Source organism: Crinia signifera, chromosome 2, assembly GCF_055691185.1.
Source record: "Crinia signifera chromosome 2, ASM5569118v1, whole genome shotgun sequence".
NCBI lineage: Eukaryota > Metazoa > Chordata > Amphibia > Anura > Myobatrachidae > Crinia > Crinia signifera.
In genome coordinates, this window is record NC_139218.1 from 399,852,321 (window position 1) to 399,870,387 (window position 18,067).

An 18,067-nucleotide genomic window follows, 5' to 3' on the forward strand; every position below is an offset into this window, starting at 1 on the left:
GGTTATGCTCAGGAGGGGGACCATGCACAGATCGCAATGATCTGTGCAGGGTTCTGGCCAATTCGCCTCTCAGAACCTGGTCTGCATGTGTGGCGATTGTAAGAAACATTTCCCCGAATTCGCATCTCATTAAATATGCGATTTGTATACTTTCTAATGGGAAAACATCTGGATGCGAGTTCCGGCATTACTAAGAATCGCACCTTCAGAATGTGAGATTTTGAGGCAAAAACACGCGATTTTTGCCGCAAATCGAATCTCACTAAGTATGCAAATTCGGGAAAAAGTGCGAACGGCAGTTTTTGGCGAAAATATCACAAAAACAAAAATCGCATTCCATTAAATGTCACCCACAGGGTTTATTTATTAAGATGAGAGTTCTATTGAAGATGGGCTGTTGCTACGGGCAACCAAATTATATTATATCTATTATCTTCTAGAACAGGTATTGGGGCTGACTATATGTAGTGGTCTCCCATATTGTGGTGCTGGTTTATAGCGCCCTCTTGTGGCTGAATCTATGCATTACAGCAGGAAACAAGCAGAACCCAGATGTTATTCAGGGAGTGATTTATAATCCTTGGACAGAGACAATCTATCAGCCAATCAGCTCCTATCTGCCACATTACAGGCTGTGTTTGTAAAATGATCTCCTTCCACTTGATCTCTCCCAGGCTTAGTACATAGGAGCCTAAAATTATAATAATAATCATATCAGAAATAAAAGACCCAAATTAAACCAGGGCCACATAGAATCACAGACGTCTTCCACAATCTAGAACATAAACGTGGTATTGGGGAAAATCCGGAACAAACCAAACCAGCTCCTCTCAACGACCGGCACCGATAGATCCAGTATAGGTAGACGATATCTAGCTCCACACCAAAATGGTCAACACACACATTTGACACTGCAGAATTTTTCACGTTTATTCGGGTGTCAATATCACGTGGTTTCCAATTCGGAGCCCACGTGGATGGTGAAGGGTGAAAAAGTCAAAAATATTGGAAAAAATCATGAAAAACTCATGTTGACCTTTTCATGTGTCGGCCGTATTTGGAGGTATGTATGACTATCCCCATAGACACTGTCTGTCAGCCATCCGTATACTAGCATTACAGAGGTAGCTGCGTGCAGCTGGTCCGCTCCAGAGTCCGAAATGTTCCGGCTTTCACTTAATCCCCCAAAATGTGAACCCCCCCCCCCCCCCAGGAACTGGCGCATTCTGCTCCTGTGGTGACATATTCACTCTTATTACAGTCAGTTCTGGGTCTGGACTTATCCTTGCATAAAGAGAACCTGTGTCTGTGGGAGTCTACGGACAACCCCGCCCCTTACTCGCTGGTGGGTGGCGCCCTCAGAATGTCACATCCAGGGGGAGCCCGGGAGAAGGCAACGTGCATGTACATGTTGGCGTTGGTTTCCTCCCGGTACTCTAGTCTCTCATACCCATTCGCTTACAAGCGCTAGGACTGGTCACAGAATTGGGACGTTGGCCTTATCAGGACCCAGCAGCTAATCTGTGTTAACCGGTCCAATTATCATTCACTACCCCCATAATTCCAGCGCTGCACCCCCCAAATCACACAAGAGACCGCGACAGAGATCACCGTAGACTTTTATTGTCGCACACATTAATCTGTAACTGGGACGTTATCGCCACCAGCGTCACAACTTTCACGCGGCGGGATTACAGCATAAGGACAAACGTCCGCTCATTCACAAACAGGGTTTAATAACAAGTCTCCCTTTTATTTGGGCTGGATACCAATGTCTAGCACCGCGGCGCCGCAAGACAGCGCCGCGTTCCCATAATGGTAACAGGCCTTCAGCATAGTGAACAGATAACGATGCACAAAACTCTGCAATCACAGAGAACACGGACAATAAAACAGCAAGTTCCTCGGTTGTGCTTGTATTTTGCTGTGCAGGAAGAATTGTGGGGCGGGGCGCCCCCTGCTGCCAGCAACCATTCATTACACGGCGCTGTATTCCTCCTCCAGCGTATGGCTTACAGGGGTCACCATAAGACACGTATCGGGCTCAGGGGCAGCATCGGAAGGCAGAGGTGCTGCCGAAATGTTTTTGGCACTTGGAAGTATATGTGAAAATCAGGCTCTTCGTTGGGTCGGCTGCCCCTCGTATGGGGCGCGCAGGTCACCCTAACAGTCCAAAGAGAAATCAAGGAAGGCACATGGGTGAAGGACAAGTGCTGTAGTACAGGCGGCAGCGATTGCGTTATAATGCAGGAGTGATGCTGTCACCCTGCATCCATTATAACTGCTGATGTCATCACAGCTTACAATATAATTGACAGAGCATTCACTGCCTGCGTCTTATCCACATATATAAAGTGTACACATTCACGTACTGGTGATATGTAAAGGGAATTACCTGACCCTAACGGACAAAATATAACCAGTAAGTACGGTGGGCATCAGCGTGCCCGTCTGGTAATGCCACCATGCATCCGTTGGCGTTAGGCAGTGTGGCAAGTAACAACCCAGTATTACATATTTTCCGGTCATTGTACGCCCAGCAGGTTACCTGACCACCGCTCTCCTATTTCCTCAGGCCCCGCCCTTCGCGCCTTGTAACCTGGGGCGCACAAACAGCATTTCTATAATCATTAGTATGTCCGTCTATGTTCATAGAGAATACCCATTAGAAGGATGAAGGGACGTTGTGGGCAGGCTGGGTTTCTATACAGCTGGTAAATGCGATATAGGGGAACAGCATTGTGGGAAACGTATATAAGTGCCTATTATCTTGGGTATATAAGTAGCGGTGCTTGTATACACACAGTCTGGCAGCCAGGACACGAGACCCCATCATATTATACCCATCAAACGCTCCAACAATGCGATTCCCTTTTAGAACAGGCAAGTCTCTCCCGGAGGCTGCAGAGCTGATAACCGCTGTCACATGTAGTGCGCCGGGGACAGGCTGAGGTTGGCGAGTGTTCTGTAAAAGACGCGTCATCCAGCTGTAACATGCGATTCTCCAAAACGTCCTCTGTGAGAATCCTTAAGGCAGTCACATCCACAACGGACTTCATTAATCACGCAATGGCGTTAGCCGCAGTGGGAAGATCCCGTCCCCGCGGCAGCCATTTTGGTCGAACGTTGGAATTACGAAAAAATATTAAATATTCAGGAGTAGTAAAACAAACCCCCATCAGTCAGTGCCTGCGAGGCGGAACCTCTACACAAATGGAAGATTAGTAAATTAAAAGAACAAAAATCACTCACGTTAAAAAATAATATTAGATGTCGGCTTCTGTGAGCGGGCGTCTCGGAGACAGAAATGTATGGAAGGACGAGGATATGAAGGAGTCTGGGGGCCGGAGCAGACGCTGACAGGAATATCCTGCGTAAGGCTTCAGCAGTCGCTAGGCCCCGGGGCTACCAGAGCCAAATAAGGTGCAGCATTGTAAACACACGGATTGGGGGAGGGAGGGGGGGAATAAGGCCACAATTTCGGCTGATAAGGCCACAGGTGGAAGGCGAGGAGCCTTATTTCCTGAGCTGCAAATGGTCTAGAATGATCTTCTTGTGGGTGGGATCCATCACACCGGCCTCTTCTAGATCTTCCTCCACAATGTCGCTGCAAGACACAAGCACGCGGGGCTGTTAGCGGATATGGGCAGGAACAGTTATACAACCAAGACTAGGGATGGCCATCGTCTATCGATGATTCGAAATCATCGATGGTTCATGGCCGATGTCGAATACTTTTGCCATCGATGGGGGAGAACCAGATGGTTTCCCTCCATCGATGGAATAGCAAAACGATGTCTTGCTTTTTTTTTCTTTTCAAAAGTGTCGGGACACGGCGTATAGCTCCGCCCCCCTGACACCCTTGAAGCCCATAGGCCAATCAATCAAATACAATGGATGACCATCGATATGTAAAAATATCGATGGTCATCCCATTGCATAGTTAAGCAACGATGGCAACGATGGCCATCCCTAACCAAGACACAATGCCAGCACTAGTGCCCCTTGTGGCAGAACTGCGCCTGACATCCTCATGTGATACTAGAATGTTCTAGCACCATCTTGTGGTAAAAATTAGGCATTACAGTCGCCACAATAACCCAGTACAGGATGTGTTTTCAAGATTATTATCTGTGGCCACCATGGAAAACCGCCGCTCGGCAGTACCGAGAGATTATGTTCTACATTAACTCAAGAGCTACCACTCGAGAAAGTCTTTTAATTGCTACAAATATATCACTTCAGTTGTGTCTCTAATCTAAGAATATTATATTCCACGACAAAGTCACGTATTCAATATCCACATTATATCACCAGCTGCCTCTCTGAGACATCATGGACGTCCAGACGCTAACACGGGAGTATCAGGAGACGGACTGTTACTGTACCTGAGGAATTCCAGGTCATCCCAGCCGTTGTGTATCAGGCCATCCTCGTATCGCTCCAGGCCGATAGCGCGCAGCCATTCCCCAACACTGGAGCTCTGCAGGCTGGACGAGCTGCGGCCCCCTTGGTACAGAGCCTGCGTAGGAGGAGGAGACAGTTATAGGCGCTGGAGACAAAGACGTAAAGAAACAATGAAATCTGATAATGGTCTTGGAACTTAGTAGGTTCCTGGCAGTGTCTACATACGGTAACTAGCCGGAATGTTGACATCTATGTATAGCCTATCGCCGGAATGGGGGTCACTGGTATGAGAGAGGCTAAAGAGGAGTCTGCCTAGAAACAAAAACAGCTTTGAAATAATCTCTTTTATAAGGGAACCAAATATTTAGAAGTCACTACAGATCTGATGAAGTTATCATGGCCAATATTAAGGTTCTACATCTTGGGATCCTCAGGGTCAGAAAACTCCCCCTACAACGTGATGAGACTGGTCTGAGAACGTATAGTATGAAGCTAGTGAGCCCAGGCCCATCCTACCTCCTCGGCCAGGTCCTCCTGGATGCTCTCTCGGATGCAGTGTGGTGGGAAGACCATGGGGCGGTTGAAGTCCATGCAGTGCGGTGGAAGGTCCATTTTGCCCTTGCCAGACATGAGATGAGCCGATCGGCTGGGGGACTCCCTGGCATCCGGCTTGTTCCCAGAATAGTCCACCTCACTGAGAGTGCGCGCCATCTGAAGCACCGAGCAGGAACGGTCATCCTGAGAGCTCCCGTGAGGCTCTGCCATATACTGGTTCTGGGGGGTCGGCAGCGGGGGCCTCTGCTGGGACTTGGGATGGTACTTGGTTTCTGGGGGTTCGCTGAAGGTGACACCCACTCGGACTTTGCCAGGTGCTGACCTCTGTTCGGTGTCCTCCGCCGACCTGGTGTGCAGCTCACCAGACGTCATGTAGAACGGGTTGTCCAACATCTCAAACTCCGCCGATTTGGGGAGAGGAGGTGGTGGGAAGTCAGGGGGAGGTAAATTCAAGGTGCCCACATCCTCGTCAGAGGACGTCTCCTCCACCCGAGTGGCGTGTGGGTACGGACGTATTTTGTCTGCGTGTGGCACCGGCACAGTGATTTGCACCTTATTCTTAGGGGCTGCAGGGGCAGAAAGCTGCCCTTCCGGGGGCAACATCTGATGCGGGACCCCCTCCAGAACGTAATATGCCGGGTTGTTGAAGCTGTTCTTCACGCCAAGTCCATCACCCTCCGCCTGAGACTCCATCTTACACCTGCAGAGACGAACAATAGATGTTCAACCAGATTGTACAACCAGATTGTCCCCAGCCTATAATGCTCAAGGTGCCCGAGACCAGAATCTGCAGTCCTCTAGTTAGGTCTAAAGCACTAAAACAGGCAAGTGAATGGGTTACCGACACCAACCAATCAGATACTGTCTCGCATTATCTAGTGTGCAACAGAGAAACGGTACCCGCAATCCAATTGGTTGCTACGGGCAACACCTCCACTTGTAAGTTTTTGAGCTTTAGTAATTAGACTTTATTACTCTCTACAAGCTTTGATACATCCCCCCTAATATCACAGACGGGTAATACCAGCGCTCAGACACTGCAATCCCACATAAAAGACCATCACTCCTTATGTCAACCAACCGTGCCAGGGCCGGATCTTCCTTGGCGGTCCCGGGTAACGCAGCTGGCGGGCGGCTGATGGCATGGGATGGACCTTTCTCAGGTTCTTCAAACAATTTCCCAAGCGATGGACCTGGTGTCTCTGTGGGGTGATGCTTCCGGCTGGCGGACCTGGGGGCAGAAGACACAAGGTGATATACAGACATAATCACCTGAGCTATAGGACCCAGCGGCATCCTGGGACATGGGTGCTTCCCCCTGGGCTAATGTATACTACAGTCACTAATATTGCCAATATCCAGTACAAATATATTTATTCCTCCATTCTAAGGACAAATAGGGTGGTGAGAGCTGGAGGAGGGGAGACAGGAAGAGAGGTGGGGTAGGGCCGTAGGGGGCAACATAGGGAAGTGGGGCAGGGGGACAGAGGTAGAGTGGTGGGGGAGGGGACAGAGGGAGACAAGGAGAGAGGTGGGACAGGGGACAGAGGGAGACAGGGAGAGAGATAGGTGGTGCATGGGGAGACAGAGGTAGAGCGGTGATGGATGGGACAGAGGGAGACAGGGAGAGAGATAGGTGGTGCAGGGGGAGACAGAGGTAGAGGAGTGGGGCAGGGGGAGACAAGGAGACAGGTGGGGCAGGGGGAGACCGAGGTAGAGGAGTGGGGCAGGGGGAGACAGAGGTAGAGGAGTGGGGCAGGGGGAGACAAGGAGACAGGTGGGGCAGGGGGACTCAGAGGTAGAGGAGTGGGGCAGGGGGAGACAGAGGTAGAGGAGTGGGGCAGGGGGAGACAGAGGTAGAGGAGTGGGGCAGGGGGAGACAGAGGTAGAGGAGTGGGACAGGGGGAGACAGGTAGAGGGGTGGGGCAGGGGGACAGAGATAGAGAGGTGGGGCAGATGGGGACAGGTGGGGCAGATGGGGACAGGTGTAGAGGTGGGGCATGCGCAGAGGTGGGGCAGGTGGGGACGGGCACAGAGGTGGGGCAGGTGGGGACAGATACAGAGGTGGGGACAGGTACAGAGGTGTGGCAGGTGGGGACAGGCACAAAGGTGGGGCAGGTGGGGACAGGCACAGAGGTGGGGCAGGTGGGGACAGGCACAGAGGCGAGGACAGGCACTGAGGTGGGGCAGGCGGGGACAGGTACAGAGGTGGGGCAGGTGGGGACAGGCACAGAGGCGGGGACAGGCACAGAGGTGGGGCAGGCGGGGACAGGCACAGAGGTGGGGCAGGCGGGGACAGGCACAGAGGTGGGGCAGGCGGGGACAGGCACAGAGGCGGGGACAGGCACAGAGGTGGGGCAGACGGGGACAGGTACAGAGGTGGGGCAGGTGGGGACAGGCACAGAGGTGGGGCAGGCGGGGACAGGCACAGAGGCGGGGACAGGCACAGAGGTGGGGCAGGTGGGGACAGGGACAGAGGTGGGGCAGGCGGGGACAGAGGTGGGGCAGGCGGGGACAGGCACAGAGGTGGGGCAGGCGGGGACAGGGACAGAGGTGGGGCAGGCGGGGACAGGCACAGAGGTGGGGCAGGCGGGGACAGGGACAGAGGTGGGACAGGTGGGGACAGGCACAGAGGTGGGGCAGGTGGGGACAGGGACAGAGGTGGGGCAGGCGGGGACAGAGGTGGGGCAGGCGGGGACAGGCACAGAGGTGGGGCAGGCGGGGACAGGGACAGAGGTGGGGCAGGCGGGGACAGGCACAGAGGTGGGGCAGGCGGGGACAGGCACAGAGGTGGGGCAGGCGGGGACAGGCACAGAGGTGGGGCAGGTGGGGACAGGGACAGAGGTGGGGCAGGCGGGGACAGAGGTGGTGCAGGCGGGGACAGGGACAGATGTGGGGCAGGCGGGGACAGGCACAGAGGTGGGGCAGGCGGGGACAGGGACAGAGGTGGGGCAGGCGGGGACAGGCACAGAGGTGGGGCAGGCGGGGACAGGGACAGAGGTGGGGCAGGTGGGGACAGAGGTGGTGCAGGCAGGGACAGAGGAATGAAGATGAAACCATACTGGTAACCATTACTTCGCGTAGTCGTGGCTGGGCCGTGACATTGATGGCGGTTTCCCTTTTACTGCTCCTGTCTCATCCTTGTCAATGCTGATCCATTCTGCCGGAGGAACAGGACAAAGTTGTTGATCATTGGATATGTGGCAGCATGTAGAGAGCAACCCCCCCCACACACACACACATACATACAGTACACTATTGGTAGAACACGCCCGGATGAGTGTAACGTACCATACAGGCGCTCCCTGGTGCCCATGCGCTCTGCGGGCACTCGCACTTTCATGGAGCCGCGGATGTTGCCCGTCTCCTCCCCGCGGTGAGACAGATAGGTCAGGAACTGCTGGGACGTGCTCCCGATCATAGACTTTAGCGCAATCACACATTCCCCTGCAAGAGAGATTCCGGGGGCACGTGTCAGTATGTCCACACCTCATACATTACACACAGGGGACACATGTCGGCATGTCCGCTACTCATACATCACACACAGGGGACACGTGTCAGTATGTCCACACCTCATACATTACACACAGGGGACACATGTCGGCATGTCCGCTACTCATACATCACACACAGGGGACACGTGTCAGTATGTCCACACCTCATACATTACACACAGGGGACGCATGTCGGCATGTCCGCTACTCATACATCACACACAGGGGACACATGTCGGCATGTCCGCTACTCATACATCACACACAGGGGACACATGTCGGCATGTCCGCTACTCATACATCACACACAGGGGACACATGTCGGCATGTCCGCTACTCATACATCACACACAGGGGACACATGTCAGTATGTCCGCTACTCATACATCACACACAGGGGACACATGTCGGCATGTCCGCTACTCATACATCACACACAGGGGACACGTGTCAGCATGTCCACACCTCATACATCACACACAGGGGACGCATGTCGGCATGTCCGCTACTCATACATCACACACAGGGGACACGTGTCAGCATGTCCACACCTCATACATCACACACAGGGGACACGTGTCAGTATGTCCACACCTCATACATCACACACAGGGGACACATGTCGGCATGTCCGCTACTCATACATCACACACAGGGGACACGTGTCAGTATGTCCACACCTCATACATCACACACAGGGGACACATGTCGGCATGTCCGCTACTCATACATCACACACAGGGGACACGTGTCAGCATGTCCACACCTCATACATTACACACAGGGGACACATGTCAGTATGTCCACACCTCATACATTACAGACAGGGGACACATGTCGGCATGTCCACACCTCATACATCACACACAGGGGACACATGTCGGCATGTCCGCTACTCATACATCACACACAGGGGACACGTGTCAGTATGTCCACACCTCATACATTACACACAGGGGACACATGTCGGCATGTCCGCTACTCATACATCACACACAGGGGACACGTGTCAGTATGTCCACACCTCATACATCACACACAGGGGACACATGTCGGCATGTCCGCTACTCATACATCACACACAGGGGACACGTGTCAGCATGTCCACACCTCATACATTACACACAGGGGACACATGTCAGTATGTCCACACCTCATACATTACAGACAGGGGACACATGTCGGCATGTCCGCTACTCATACATCACACACAGGGGACACATGTCGGCATGTCCGCTACTCATACATCACACACAGGGGACACATGTCGGCATGTCCGCTACTCATACATCACACACAGGGGACACGTGTCAGTATGTCCACACCTCATACATTACAGACAGGGGACACATGTCGGCATGTCCGCTACTCATACATCACACACAGGGGACACATGTCGGCATGTCCGCTACTCATACATCACACACAGGGGACACATGTCGGCATGTCCGCTACTCATACATCACACACAGGGGACACGTGTCAGTATGTCCACACCTCATACATTACAGACAGGGGACACATGTCGGCATGTCCGCTACTCATACATCACACACAGGGGACACGTGTCAGTATGTCCACACCTCATACATCACAGACAGGGGACACATGTCGGCATGTCCGCTACTCATACATCACACACAGGGGACACGTGTCAGTATGTCCACACCTCATACATCACACACAGGGGACACATGTCGGTATGTCCGCTACTCATACACCACACACAGGGGACACGTGTCAGTATGTCCACACCTCATACATTACACACAGGGGACACATGTCGGCATGTCCGCTACTCATACATCACACACAGGGGACACGTGTCAGTATGTCCACACCTCATACATTACACACAGGGGACACATGTCGGCATGTCCGCTACTCATACATCACACACAGGGGACACATGTCGGCATGTCCGCTACTCATACATCACACACAGGGGACACGTGTCAGCATGTCCACACCTCATACATTACCCACAGGGGACACATGTCGGCATGTCCGCTACTCATACATCACACACAGGGGACACATGTCGGTATGTCCGCTACTCATACACCACACACAGGGGACACGTGTCAGTATGTCCACACCTCATACATCACACACAGGGGACACATGTCGGTATGTCCGCTACTCATACACCACACACAGGGGACACGTGTCAGTATGTCCACACCTCATACATCACACACAGGGGACACGTGTCAGTATGTCCACACCTCATACATCACACACAGGGGACACGTGTCAGTATGTCCACACCTCATACATCACACACAGGGGACACGTGTCAGTATGTCCACACCTCATACATTACACACAGGGGACGCATGTCGGCATGTCCGCTACTCATACATCACACACAGGGGACACATGTCGGCATGTCCACACCTCATACATCACACACAGGGGACACATGTCGGCATGTCCGCTACTCATACATCACACACAGGGGACACATGTCGGCATGTCCGCTACTCATACATCACACACAGGGGACACATGTCGGCATGTCCACACCTCATACATCACACACAGGGGACGCATGTCGGTATGTCCACACCTCATACATCACACACAGGGGACACATGTCGGCATGTCCACACCTCATACATTACACACAGGGGACGCATGTCGGCATGTCCGCTACTCATACATCACACACAGGAGACACGTGTCAGTATGTCCACACCTCATACATCACACACAGGGGACGCATGTCGGCATGTCCGCTACTCATACATCACACACAGGAGACACGTGTCAGCATGTCCACACCTCATACATCACACACAGGGGACACATGTCGGTATGTCCGCTACTCATACACCACACACAGGGGACACGTGTCAGTATGTCCACACCTCATACATCACACACAGGGGACACGTGTCAGTATGTCCACACCTCATACATCACACACAGGGGACACGTGTCAGTATGTCCACACCTCATACATTACACACAGGGGACGCATGTCGGCATGTCCGCTACTCATACATCACACACAGGGGACACATGTCGGCATGTCCACACCTCATACATCACACACAGGGGACACATGTCGGCATGTCCGCTACTCATACATCACACACAGGGGACACATGTCGGCATGTCCGCTACTCATACATCACACACAGGGGACACATGTCGGCATGTCCACACCTCATACATCACACACAGGGGACGCATGTCGGTATGTCCACACCTCATACATCACACACAGGGGACACATGTCGGCATGTCCACACCTCATACATTACACACAGGGGACGCATGTCGGCATGTCCGCTACTCATACATCACACACAGGAGACACGTGTCAGTATGTCCACACCTCATACATTACACACAGGGGGCGCATGTCGGCATGTCCGCTACTCATACATCACACACAGGGGACACGTGTCAGTATGTCCACACCTCATACATTACACACAGGGGGCGCATGTCGGCATGTCCGCTACTCATACATCACACACAGGGGACACATGTCGGCATGTCCGCTACTCATACATCACACACAGGGGACACGTGTCAGCATGTCCACACCTCATACATCACACACAGGGGACACATGTCGGCATGTCCGCTACTCATACATCACACACAGGGGACACATGTCGGCATGTCCACACCTCATACATCACACACAGGGGACACATGTCGGCATGTCCACACCTCATACATTACACACAGGGGACGCATGTCGGCATGTCCGCTACTCATACATCACGAGTAGGGGACACGTGTCGACATGTCCACACCCCATATAGTGTTCCCGTTAGGCTGTTTTAGCGGGGCGCAGAGCCCTGCCCGTTTTTTTAAAGGGCAAAATGCACCCTGCCCCTCTAGCAGCACCCTGGTAAAACAGCCTAGTGTCTGCCCGACTCACTGCACGGGGAAGCCCAGCGCCGCCATAAACGGTGATGCCTGGCGCTTGGCCGGCAGCACAGCGACTCCGGCGGTGGCGGGGCCCGCCCCCTTTGACGACGTTGCGGCCTGGGCACGCCCCTTTTGTGACATCGGCGGCCTGGGACCGCCCACAGCTGTGACTTCGGCAGACCCGGTATGCCCCCGGCGCCCTGCCTGCACAAAATCCTAGAGGGAACACTACCGTACATCACACACACAGGTGACACGTGTCAGCATGTCTGTTACTCATACAACACATACAGGGGACAAGTGTCGGCATGTCCGTGCCCCATACATCACACACGCAGTTTATACGTGTCGGCATGTCCGTGCCCCATACATAACACACGCAGTTTATACATGTCAGCATGTCCGTGCCCCATACATCACACGCAGCTGATACGTGTCGGCATGTCCGTGCCCCTTACACCACACACAGGTAAATGATATCCAGCTTCTTTACATTCAGGTAGACGGTGACCTTGTTACCACGGGGATGACTGAGGGCAGCGTGGAGATTCCGCTGGGACACAGTGACGCATCAGTGACACTTTGGGGTGTACATTTACTAAGATTGAAGTTCTATTGAAGATGGGAGGTTTCCCATAGCAACCAATCAGATTCTATGCATTTATTTAGCACCTTTTAGAAGATGATAGATCTGATTGGTTCTATGGTCAGAACTTCCCATGACTGTTCCCCATGGTGCACGGACGCACGACCGTGCTCATCACAATAACGTGTAACAATACAATCGTCCTGTTCTTGGCGTCCTCACCGTAAGACTCGTATCCGTCCATGGACTTCACCGTCAGCAGCAGGTGCTGGTCCTGCAGGTACTCGATCTCCGACAGGATCGGCTTCAACTGCGGGAAGAGCAAATAAAAGTCAGTCTGAAGTGACTTATTTACGTGCGCCTGCCCGAAGACGGGGTGGGCGGATGACGTCCTGTGATGTCAGCCGTCCGTCCCCGGCCTGCCCGTGTATCCATGGAGACACCCCTTGAGAGCAGCTTGGCCGGATGGGCCAAATGGTTCTTATCTCTCTTATTCTATGATCTAAGTTAACACGACAAAGTATTAATTCTGCCTGACGGAACTTTATCTCTCTCTGCGGTTTAGTACAGCTGCCCCTCTCTTATAAACAAAGCGATAACAGTTACTGTCCAGCGACAACCGGCTGCTCTGCCTGATCAGCCAATGGTCAGTCTTGTTTAATCCTGGTAGGACAGCGCCACCCAGTGGCAACGTCAGGACGGATTCAATGATGATTAAAGTAAATGCACAGGAAAAACAATACAGCGAGATGTTATATGCCAAAATGAAGCTACAGACATGTGGTTATTCCTGGGGTCAAAGTGTGAGAGGCCCCGCAGAACATATCACTATATACCTTTCAAGAAGTCGATGGGACAGATCACTAGGTAGGTCAGTAGTGTAATAATCTGCAGTAAATATCACTATGTACCTGTCAGGGGGTAGATGGGACAGAGCGATGTTCTGCTGATCACTAGAGAGGTCAGTAATGTAATAATCTGCAGGATATATCACTATGTACCTGTCAGGGGGTAGATGGGACAGAGCGATGTTCTGCAGGTCACTAGAGAGGTCAGTAATGTAATAATCTGCTGGATATATAACTATGTACCTGTCAGGACAATTAGAATGGTCAGTAAGGTAGTAGTCTGCAGAATGATCACACTAGGAACACGTATCACATGACAGCATGTATCTCAGCAGTGCCTCCGACAAGTGAGACTCCTCCCTCCTGGTCACTTACTGTTGGGAGCTGTCTGGAAGACCACTGGACCTTCAGAAAGTTTACGTTATCAATGCTCTGACTGTCGTTCTCACTGCTCTTCTTATACTCTGTGAAAGGAAGACGGCAAATCCCGTTACTCATGAGCACCGGACCCTCACAGTATAATATGTGTGAAGACCATCTGGTTTCTCCAGCGTAGGGCGCTCACCTTCCAGGCAACCTGAATAGAACTCGATAAAGAACTTTGTCCTACTTGCCGTCTTCACGATGGCTTCAATGTTCTCAAACTCAATGCAGGCCTGGTCCGATGACTTCAGGAGACCTGTAAGTGGGATGAAGATTGTGAGCTCACAGGACAAGGACACTGGCCCTATACTGACCCTAGAGAGTGGCGGTGTCATAAGTCCTCCTACATATGGGCTCATAATTCTAAACCACTTACCTTTCTTAGAGACGAACTGTGATGTCACACCGACCTCAAACGATGCAAACACGGGAGAATGATCACTGGTCATGATGTCATCAGTGCACCCTGAAACCAAAAGGGAAGCCCTAATATTAAGCTGCCACTGACCAGGCAAACCCAATAAATGCATATGGTACAGACATCACACCAAGTGCAAAGCTGCAATAGGGCATCAGAACAGAGCATTCAATCGATTGGTCAATCATACGACTAATTATAATGAGATGAGAGGTCACTGAAGAGCTGTATAGAGAGGTAACATCTGAGGGTAACAACTTTATAATCTACCGAGGGATATAGAAGATATATGATAGCTGATGTGTAATACATGCATTACAGATGCACGTGTGTTCTGTGCCACGCTAGACACTACAACCACCATATAACAGTGGTTAACGTCTCCAGACGCCACTGCCAGACACAGAGGATGGGACACTCTGGTGCGCCAGATAAACTCATCTTTGACAATTATACCTATTACTGGGGTTTAAGCCTAGAAATACATTTCGGAAGCGAAGCCACAGACTTCACAGAGCCTCTTATGCCTATCACTAATCTCCATACAAAACACAACAGATAGAGTGTCAGCTCACCGTATGAGTTACATATGATGTGGGTTTCTGGGTAAGATTTCCACAGGATGCGGTCACACCAGGAAGGGACATTTGTACGGACCTGGAATACAGACATGTAGAAAAAATGGTGTATACAGGGCATCTGACCACCGATCGCCTCCAACAGCACAAGCTGGGCACAAGGGGGCTGCCCCCATGGAGGGTATAAGTATCAATTACTATGGGGGAACAGACACGGCAGAGGTGAGCAATCGTCAGGTGACAGGAAGAGGCAGGAGATGTGGTAAATGGTAAGAAACTCGCGGCTGGCAGGAAGTTCTGGGATTTGTAGTTCTTTAAGAATAGAAGATCCGCTGGAACATGTGACTCCTTACCCCGGTGGGCTTGTGCTTGTGATACACGTATGTGTCTCTGGATCCTCTCTCGTAGCGATATGTGGGTGGATAGGTGATCTCTTCCTCACCTGAAAAACAGGGAAAAAAGCAGAAGGGGGGTCAGTAAATATTGGGATGAGACCAGCATACAATGCAAGAGGCCAAGGGATGGTGAGGTGAATGTGACGGTGATGATGCGAAACATGATGGTGATGATGTAACAGGAGAAATGAGGGAAATGTTATAGGAGAGATGAGGGGAACGTGACGATGTTACAGGAGAGATGAGGGAAACATGACGGTGACGTTACAGGAGAGATGAGGGAACGTGACAGTGACATTACAAGAGAGAAAAGGGGAGCATGACGGTGACGTTAGATGTTACAGGAGAGATGAGGGAACATGATGGTGGCATTACAGGAGAGATGAGGGGAACATGACGGTGACTATACAGGAGAGATGAGGGACATGTTACAGGAGAGATGAGGGGTCGGGACGGTGACGTTAAATGAATGGTGAGGGGAATGTGACGATGTTACAGGAGAGATGAGGGGAACGTGACGTTACAAGAGAGATGAGAGAACATGACGGTTATGTTACAGGAGAGATTAGGGGAACGTGACAGTGATGTTACAGGAGAGATGAGGGGAACGTGGCGGTGATGTTACAGGAGTGACTTTACAAGAGATAAGGGGAACGTGACATTACAGGAGAGATGAGGGGAACGTGACATTACATTAGAGATGAGGGGAACGTGACGGTGATGTTCCAGGAGAAATTAGGGGAATATGACGGTGACATTGCAGGAGAGATGAGGGGAACGTGACGGTGACATTACAGGAGCGATGAGGGGAACGCGACGGTGACATTACAGGAGAGATGAGGGGAACGTAACGTTACAGGAGAGATGAGGGGAACGTGACGTTACAGGAGAGATGAGGGGAACGTGACGTTACAGGAGAGATGAGGGGAACGTGACATTACAGGAGAGATGAGGGGAACATGACGTTACAGGAGAGATGAGGGGAACATGACGTTACATTAGAGATGAGGGGAACGTGACGTTACAGGAGAGATGAGGGGAACGTGACATTACAGGAGAGATGAGGGGAACGTGACGGTGATGTTCCAGGAGAGATGAGGGGAACGTGACGTTACAGGAGAGATGAGGGGAACGTGACGTCACAGGAGAGATGAGGGGAACGTGACGGTGATGTTACAGGAGAGATGAGGGGAATATGACGGTGACATTACACTAGAAATGAGGAGAAGGTGACATTACGGGAGAAATAAGGGGATTGTGATGATGGAGAACAGGACTTACTAAAACGTAAGAAGATCTTGTTCTTCTCTTTCTCGAGGTTCAACTGGTCAACTTTAAGCAATGGCTCAAATTCTTTGCGGCTGATAAAATTCAGGATCTCCTGCAAGCGGCGGAACACGATGCAAGGTTTATATGGCTAGACACGGTTAGATACATGCCAGATTCACAGTCTGATACAGTCACAGCATGCAATGTGATTGGCCTGTGGGGAGTCGCATGATATCACTATTCATCAACTACTAGTGTCATCTACAGAAATTCCAGGACGCTCCATAATAAAACATAGAAATGTTACAAAGAAATTAGAATATTTGAGTTATATAATTAATGATACAGGACCCAATTCCAAGTCGGACTCAAGTGGGTGCAAGAGCGGACATCTGCAGCCCCAGATTTACTACCATATACTGATGCCAGTGTACACTCATCTTCATGCGCACAGCGGTAGCACTGTATTTCCGCCTGCAGCAATCACCATCAGTGTCGCCACTTACACACAATGTTGGGTGCAAAAGATCAGACCACAAAAAAAGCCGTCACATCCGCATGTGTAAGTAACCTTCAGTGCTGTTTGCCTATAATGGCAGGATGTGCCCAATATTGGACGGAAGTCTGTGTTCAAATCAGGCCCAAAGTGTGAATGTTGGAGCTATCCTAAGTTACATGTAAATATTATCACCAACAAAACACGTTTCACATTCTCGTGAGTGTTTAATTCCAGAGGATGTATAACAAACCCAGCACTATATAATACCAGCGGTCTCTCTGCTGAGGTCTTCATCTTAGTGCCAGTAGCCCCAGTATGCAAATGAGGGATGAAATAGATTTAACAGATTTTATTATTTAAAAAAATTATAATTTCGTTATCACACACCTAGAATAATGGTTTTTTTTTTTGTGTGTATATTTTGCATTTTAAAATGCGGATAAGAATTTCTGTGAAAACGACGTCCTCTTATTGCCATAGACTGCAGTATTCCCGCATACTTAGCCTGAGAATTCATATATATATATATATATATATATATATATATATATATATATATATATTATACATAGGCGGATTGGCCCACCGGGAACCCGGGACATTTCCCGGTGGGCCGGACCATAAAGCTTTAGATTTGGGCTGGCTCCCCCCCCCCCCTAGCTTGGCCGCGGACAGTGTGACCGCAGTATCAGCGGTTA

General features: G+C 51.1%; 1 protein-coding gene across 2 annotated transcripts in view; it reads right to left on the reverse strand.

The window, feature by feature from the left end:
• Positions 1–1,601: 1,601 nt before the first annotated feature.
• The window catches only part of INPPL1 (inositol polyphosphate phosphatase like 1), a 58,594-nt gene continuing 42,128 nt past the window's right edge, over positions 1,602–18,067 (reverse strand). For both annotated transcript variants that reach the window (XM_083170546.1, XM_083170545.1), the window contains exons 17-29: positions 16,883–16,982; positions 15,560–15,648; positions 15,204–15,285; positions 14,587–14,676; positions 14,353–14,466; positions 14,163–14,251; positions 13,162–13,249; positions 8,254–8,409; positions 8,038–8,122; positions 6,044–6,193; positions 4,924–5,662; positions 4,389–4,522; positions 1,602–3,607 (exon numbers count right to left, since the gene is read on the reverse strand). In XM_083170546.1, coding sequence (XP_083026672.1) covers positions 3,517–3,607; positions 4,389–4,522; positions 4,924–5,662; positions 6,044–6,193; positions 8,038–8,122; positions 8,254–8,409; positions 13,162–13,249; positions 14,163–14,251; positions 14,353–14,466; positions 14,587–14,676; positions 15,204–15,285; positions 15,560–15,648; positions 16,883–16,982 — 2,007 coding nt within the window. In that variant the 3' untranslated portion in view covers positions 1,602–3,516. The remainder of the gene's footprint in view (positions 3,608–4,388; positions 4,523–4,923; positions 5,663–6,043; positions 6,194–8,037; positions 8,123–8,253; positions 8,410–13,161; positions 13,250–14,162; positions 14,252–14,352; positions 14,467–14,586; positions 14,677–15,203; positions 15,286–15,559; positions 15,649–16,882; positions 16,983–18,067) is intronic.